General features: G+C 36.5%; 1 protein-coding gene across 1 annotated transcript; it reads left to right on the top strand.

Annotated features, from left to right (window-relative positions):
• On the top strand, positions 1-7,798 carry LOC137410635 (EF-hand calcium-binding domain-containing protein 9-like). Its single transcript, XM_068096087.1, has 5 exons — positions 1-154; positions 2,979-3,127; positions 4,882-5,058; positions 5,425-5,617; positions 7,676-7,798. The coding sequence occupies exons 1-5, from the start codon at positions 16-18 to the stop codon at positions 7,774-7,776; spliced, it is 759 nt and encodes a 252-aa protein (XP_067952188.1). The 5' UTR covers positions 1-15; the 3' UTR covers positions 7,777-7,798.
• Positions 7,799-7,827: the final 29 nt, after the last annotated feature.

Genomic DNA, 7,827 nt, shown 5'->3' with positions numbered 1-7,827 from the left:
TGAGGTTATCCATCTATGAAGATGAAGGTCACCTCAAAGTTACTTCAATGTGTTCACCCTGATAAGACGACGTGTTTGTTATCAGGGAAAAATGTTAAAATAATCTTGGAACTGTTCAACCTTCTGGACATCCATGAACAAGGCGAATTAAATGGTAAGTCATGGTGTAATATCGAACTTAGGATAGAAGGGCAGACCAAACCTGTTCTCAATCTTCTGCAACAAAAAAAAACAGTTGCTAGACTGCTATTTTCTAAAAGCTTGACAGTAATCCATCTTACTTCAGTTATGGGGAGAGTTACATTTAAAATTCACAGTCGAAATTGGAATATCCGCGAAATTGAAACTAGATTTTTTTAAACATGATCCACAGGTTTCAGAACATTTTAACTGTTTTCAGAACTTTCACAAGTACCCTATGTGTAAGAGCATAAAAGCATTAACATCCTTACATATGCTAGCAACTTGGCTAGCATATCTTATATACAATACTAAAAGCTGTAAGAAATTGATGAGAACTGAAAAGCAAAGCATGGCTGGGGACAAATCACAGAGTCAAAGTCTGTTAAATTTTTTTGAGCCAAACAGTGTCATGATAGCAGAATGATAAAAAACGTTTTTTTGTAGATTAAGTTGTAAGGGAAGGTCAATTTCTGTTCAAGCAGTATCAAGCTATTTTTAAAATAGATTTTGATTTTACTTACCAGCTCGTTGCTAGTGGATGTTCATATCGATTGAATGTGCTCTCCGCATTCAAGCCTTAGGGATGACACTGATTGCTATGCATATCTAAATTAAGGCCACCACCACTGGAGAGAGGTCCTTCAATGACAGTAAATTGTACTTCACAGACTCTTTAATTTATTCATTTCAAAGCAAGAAAACAACTTGTACATTAGTAAATGAAAATGGAGAAACTCAAGTGACCGCCATCTTTAAAAACCTGTGATACAGCAAAGCCGCAATAGTTGGAGCCGCGAAGTAGGGGAAATCGCTGTAAAACTTTAACTTATGGTAACTTGAGCATACAGATGTTTTGACACACAACCTGAAATTTGTGCAACTATTTCACTCAATCTCTGATGAACTTTCTCACATCCAAAGTTTTTTAGCACGTTGCAGTTTTGAAATCGGTGCATATGAAGGCAGTTCTCTTTCAAATAATTTGATTAGATTCTTATTTAATAACATTTAACAGTGCTTCAAATTCTCTGTTATAGTCTTATAATCATGAATCCATGAAGATAGTGCGAGGCGTAGTAGTGATGCAGAAAGGGAAGAAAGCAGTGCCTTGCTTACAAATCTAAAGCAATCATTTTCAGATCTCATTTTAAAGTTTTTGAAAATTTATAGTAGTTATTATGAACAATGTGAAAGTGATGCGAAGAAGAGAAAGCCTGTAGCAAGTGGCAATGGAGAGGCTGGCCATAGTAATTCAAATAAATATAAAATGTAAAAAATATCAAAAATGAAAATATTTAAATAAGTTAGTTTAATTTAAAGTTCATGTAGCATAAGCTCTGTATCCTTTGCATCACCTTTACCTATGATTTGTCAACCTCCTGTAGTGCTAAGGCTACACCTCTTGGTGCCTGTCTTTAACATAAAGGTAAATTGGCAATAAAAACCTCTTATTGATTATTAGTTTAGTTTCTCACATGAAATATTGGTTTTGTAGCATTTAGGCTTTATTTTCTTGATCTCATTTGATGCTATATGTATGACGTACATCTATATATAAAAATCTCAAAGTCTGTTTGCAGTTCTGTTTGTCCAGCTATAGCTATTAAAATATTGGAAATAAGAATCCGTATATTGCAGAATATTTGATCTCGCAACCTCCTGTTTGCCAGTCCATTCCCTTACCAATTAAGCCATGCAAGCTTGATGTACCTTACAGGATGAAATTATTCACAGAGTTAAATTTTGCGAGAATTGTCTTTTCATGGCATTTTTGCGGACTAAATTATTCACGGATGAACACATTCACGAATAAAATAATCCATGAAAGCAGCTAGCAATAGAGTAAAATCTTCACGTGCTTATACCACGTCTTTAGGTATCTATTTAGCTAGGAAATTTATGTCGATCATGCTAAACTATAAATTTTTGACTGAATCGAGAGGTTTTTATGAATATTTAACAATGTGGAGGCTTTTGGTGAACCAACAACTTGTGGTAAGTTATGAGTTTTTTCAACGTAAAGAAGAGTTTTTTTCAAAGTGCAAGAGAGATTTTTGCGATGATGACGCTGTGCCGAATTCCAAATACTGTAATTTGTGACAACCTTGAATGATTTTGTAAAGAAGTGTGATGCATTGGCAATGGGCTTAACTCAAAGCCACGGCGATGATTTTAAAAGAGTTTGGAACTCAGCTCTGTTTACTAACTCTGCCCAGCGGTTAGTTTTTAATTTGAGGTAGTAGTTATTCTCCCTTGCGTTGAAAAGTAAAACAAATTATTCACGGATTTTACTAATTCACGGAATTGTTAGTATGCAAATTCGCGAATTATTAAATCCATCGAATAATTTCATCCTGTAGGCTGTAGGATATTCGTTGGGCGATATATGTCGCTATGCGGGTAAAAATATGCTACTGCTCTCTGTTACGGCACAACGTCATTCTATGTATTAGTAAGAGCTTACATAAATTAGCCATTGGCAATGTGCCAGGCTAATGGCAAGTGACATTGTTTATAAGTAGAGTTTATATAAGTATGGCATTACCATCGCTATTATCGTCACATTACCATCATAAGCTGGTTTTTAATACCTGTGCAACGCCGAACATTCCGCTAGTATATGTATATATACATAACCATATATGTACTGGAAGTACCTATTAGATTTTTAAGCTGTGTAGCGAATTTAATGAACTACAGTATATTCTTATAGTATCATTTACTCCAACATCTGACAGTTTCCATGAGAAAAGAATCTTGAGCAGATTATATTTGAGATTGTCTCTCTTTGTCAGACATACTCTTCTACCAGTTCATGAAACGAGCAACAGATATGAAGCAAAGCATGGTTTACAAGATCTTTGACATGCTAGATTTTGACGGATCCGGGCAAATAGATTTCAATGAATTCTACGTTATTATCTGTATTATCGTGGCTGTTAAGGTGAGATAATACAATTTTAGTGACAACGCAGTTTATTTGCCTGACCACTTAGGAATCACAGCATTGACACTTACACTTGTAAGTCTAGTTAACCGTAGTGACTCCGGTTTGACTTCCACCAAAGACAGGAAAGTTTATCTCCTTGAGTCAAGCTAGTAGTAATAAGCACCTCTGGCAGCCATTGTGTCTTCATAAGACCTGGTTAGACCACAGTCTTGCAGGTGCTGCGCCCTGCTATGTAAGCTTAGGCCTGGTTCAGGCCAATATCGTAGGTATGGCGTGCGGGGTTCTGCTCCCTGCTATCCTGAAAGCTATCCGGCATACGCTCCACAATAGCAGTCACGCAACTATTACATCTTATAAAAATAAATGTAGTTATTAGTGCAATTGATAGCTACACAGTTTGTATTTACTGGCGGGACACAAAGTAAGTTTGAAATCACGCTACAGACTCGATTCACATCAATGAATCATGGGTTCGCTAGCTTAGCAAAGCTATGACTTATTACGGCTACGACATATTGACAATTCATAACAAAATCGTATGTTAATCTTATTAACAATAGTTATCTACAGTAACTTTAGTGTATTTAATGTATTTAGTGGTTATGATTCTCAATAAAATGTAACATTACAATGTGCTATGTGCAGTACACGCGTATACACATACATACAGACGTATAACATAAACGTTGAATTTAAATTAAATGAATTTAGCTTATTAAACATACTTAAAGTTAAGTTAGAGTATTAATTTTACTAAACTAAACTCCAACATTGTCATTGCCAAAAATGTTGTCACCTATCTGTTTCCGGTTTCTTTTTCACTATAACTTATAACGAATATAACGCATATCGGCTTTGCTATTTCGACGTATTCATCACACCAACTGCCAAATTCCACTTTCACAAGAAATTTTTGTTGATATCGTATGGTAAAAAAATGTCGTATGGTAAGGACGAAAAAACATCGTGTGTGACGTTATAAAGCAAAAAAATCATATAACAGGGACATCGTAACCCGAGAGTGCATTGCTTTTTATAGCACGAAAGGCTTTTCATGTTTATCAGAATTGCTTACAAAATGTTTTAGATTTATTAGTTTTCACGTATATAATACATTGAAAACTAAAAGTTCTTATCTTTTTTGTTCATTTCATGATCCAAATATTTTTTTATAATTCTAGTTTTCATTGCAGTTGGTTGATTTTCATTGTTTACACAGCCTTTTCTCCATTAACAAGATATGTAACAATGTAAGTAGTGTCTATTGCTATCACAAGTTGTTTAGCATCTGTAATAAATAATCAACACGCTTGCTCGGACTGTTTCCATAACTACAAAGAAAAGTTGGGTAAGGAATTTATGGTCATCACCTTACTGAGTGAGGCCAATTCTCAGTGGTCATTTTCTATTCGTCATGCAGAATAAAGTTGCATCAGAGTGTGTAGCTATAACTATCAAACTGTAAGCATCGCCTGCGGTTGTCCGTTTGTCAGTGTGTAGCAAGGTTTTGAACAGACACGTCACGTGGATCATTTGTGCTCCGCATACAGGTGTTGATATTGGTGTGTACAAATTTCATATTTCTGTGCATATTCTTATGCATACTGTCTTGTGCCTTTAGTATTCCTAAATGAACATCTTTTATCTGACAGCGACACATATAATGACTTATTTTCACTGTTGTCTCTCCGCTGCTTGTCAAACCTAGCAATATTTTCTGTTTGCTTGAGCATTTTGTCATTTTGTAGGATAGCATAGAGAAGCAGTTCATATACAGCCATTCAAGAACTGTTTTTGATTTTCTCAATGAAGATGCATCTAATGCCGTCTCAGTGGATGAATTCATCAACTTTGGATTTTTGTTTAATTTCCGTGAAGATGCTATCAAAGACATTTTTAAAGAATTTGACCTCTCTGGTGACCAGGTGGGTTTTTAACGTGAAATATCACCTTGTTTTCAAGACATCAAAGAGTATTTCTATATATTGGCTGTTATTCAATGTACATGTATTTATACATGTTTATGTATGATGCCATTGTGATACTTGTTTATAAATGTGTATGGGATCATTGGGATTCCACAAGATGTCTTGGTGAATTTTTTTTCAACGTAGGTCAATGTAATGCATAGGACAGACAGCTTCTATGCTTATTCTACCGAATGTCAAGTGTTACTTTAAATCATACTTAGATGATTAGTATTTAGTTTAAGACTTCGCCAACATAATAATAGTAATTTTGCCATCAGTTCTGAATAAACAGGGTTATTTGTTCTGTTTTTAAATTTTTAGGAGCTGGACTATAAAGAGTTTCGAATGTTTGCCATGGCATGCATTGACCGTCAAAATGAAATAGACAAAGTTGGTCGTGAAAAGGCAATGACTCTGGCACGGCAAAAAGCGATCAAAGAAAAAAAGAAGAAGCTTTTAGCAATGAAAAAGGACGGATCATTAGCTGCAGTCTTACAGTCCATCAGAGCTAAAGGTGAAAAACTTCTGAATACTAAAAACTAAAAAACTATAAAACTAGAGCACTGTGATTGCACTTCAGTGTAAAACTCCTAAAACTTAAAGATGTCAGCATTTTGAGAGATGCAAGTGTAGGCAGTGTCTGTAGGCAGTGTCTGTAGGTAGTGTCTGTAGGTAGTGTCTGTAGGCAGTGTCTGTAGGCAGCATCTGTAGGTAGCGTCTGTAGGCAGCGTCTGTAGGTAGTGTCTGTAGGCAGTGTCTGTAGGTAGTGTTTGTAGGTACTGTCTGTAGGTAGTGTCTGTAGGCAGTGTCTGTAGGTAGTGTCTGTAGGCAGTGTCTGTAGGCAGCGTCTGTAGGTAGTGTCTGTAGGCAGTGTCTGTAGATAGTGTCTGTAGGCAGTGTCTGTAGGTAGTAGTGTCTGTAGGTAGTGTCTGTAGGCAGCGTCTGTAGGCAGTGTCTGTAGGCAGCGTCTGTAGGCAGCGTCTGTAGGCAGTGTCTGTAGGCAGCGTCTGTAGGTAGTGTCTGTAGGCAGTGTCTGTAGATAGTGTCTGTAGGCAGTGTCTGTAGGTAGTAGTGTCTGTAGGTAGTGTCTGTAGGCAGCGTCTGTAGGCAGCGTCTGTAGGTAGTGTCTGTAGGCAGCGTCTGTAGGTAGTGTCTGTAGGCAGCGTCTGTAGGTAGTGTCTGTAGGTAGTGTTTGTAGGTACTGTCTGTAGGTAGTGTCTGTAGGCAGTGTCTGTAGGTAGTGTCTGTAGGCAGTGTCTGTAGGCAGCGTCTGTAGGTAGTGTCTGTAGGCAGTGTCTGTAGATAGTGTCTGTAGGCAGTGTCTGTAGGTAGTAGTGTCTGTAGGTAGTGTCTGTAGGCAGCGTCTGTAGGCAGCGTCTGTAGGTAGTGTCTGTAGGCAGCGTCTGTAGGTAGTGTCTGTATGCACTGTCTGAATGCAGTGTCTGAACAGTTCGCTGTGACCATTTATAACTCCAGTCAGCGACGTATTCATGACAGCTATAAATGAGCCATTTTATGTTCGTATGTTGTTTCATTAAAGGATATGACACATTTAACTTTCTGCCTAATGTGTTTTACTATCAACACATTCATAAATACTGTGCAACAATGATAAAATATTGCTTCAAGCTTGGCTTTTAGTGACCTTCTGGTTTTTAGCTTACAATAATTTAAAAAAGCAGCATTATTTGCATAAAGAAAGAGCTTTTGCTTTTTGCAATTATAGCACATGTAGTTAGATGTACAGAGCATTGGTCAACCAAGTAATCCAACAATTATAAGTGTTTTGTCAGTGCAGAACTTGAAGTAAATACAGTCATCTGCTGAATATGAAGTGTGCAGAAATAAATACAGTCATCTGCTGAATATGAAGTGTGCAGAAGTAAATACAGTCATCTGCTAAATATGAAATGCTTTCCTATTAAACATGAATTTACACAAAGATTTTGCGGTTTTATCAGAAAGTATCAGTATTTTTTATTGATTGTTTTTCATGTTTGAGGTGATCTGATGCCTAGGATGTTTCAAGTTCAAAATCGATAAAACTTGATCGCGATTGAAGCACTCAAATGAAAAATTCGTGCGAAATAACGCTATTACATGTAGTTGTTATCATTGTAATAATTGTTATTGGCTATTGCGTTAAAATTAGTGTTACGCGTTTTTATTCTGTCGGTCTCTTTGCAATTATAGCCATCACAATCGCACTTTCGATTGATCAGAGCTTTATAACCGTGATCATGTTTTGTCGACTTTAATCTTGAAATATTCTCTCAATCAGATCACCTCAAACATGGAAAACAATCGCAAATTATAGAAAAATACCGATACTTTCTGATAAAATCTACAAAGATTTTGTGTAAGTTCATGTTTAACTCAACATTGCTAAGATCACTGCTAAAACGCTATTGAAGAGCGCTAGTACATCATTCATAAGGCTATCAAAAGACTACTGTTCTATATGGTATATATACCGTAACTGCAGAACAGAGTCGAATAGTCTGACGAGCTCTTAAAAAGTGTTTATCCTTTCTGATCAGCTTATTTATGTTTAAGCTTAACTGATTGCTAGGTCAAACAGTGGAAGTTCCAAACTGCCTTCTTGAGAAGACCTGGAGCTGGAAATATTGCAAAAGATTAACTGAGATTCCAAGCACTAATCTGCAGAAATAAGATGGTGCTTGCATTTCTGCTAGAGGCTGACAGTTTATCCATAAATATTTT

This window comes from Watersipora subatra, chromosome 1, assembly GCF_963576615.1.
Source record: "Watersipora subatra chromosome 1, tzWatSuba1.1, whole genome shotgun sequence".
In the NCBI taxonomy this organism is placed as follows: Eukaryota; Metazoa; Bryozoa; class Gymnolaemata; order Cheilostomatida; family Watersiporidae; genus Watersipora; species Watersipora subatra.
This window is presented reverse-complemented; position numbering and strand designations above follow the sequence as displayed.

What these genes read in the sequence shown, in the direction of transcription:
- LOC137410635 (XM_068096087.1), top strand. Translation starts at nt 16, where the DNA reads ATGAAGATGAAGGTCACCTCAAAGTTACTTCAATGTGTTCACCCTGAT. An exon ending in TGAACAAGGCGAATTAAATG is followed by an intron (nt 155 to 2,978) that starts GTAAGTCATGGT and finishes TCTCTTTGTCAG; the next exon opens with ACATACTCTTCTACCAGTTC. An exon ending in GTATTATCGTGGCTGTTAAG is followed by an intron (nt 3,128 to 4,881) that starts GTGAGATAATAC and finishes GTCATTTTGTAG; the next exon opens with GATAGCATAGAGAAGCAGTT.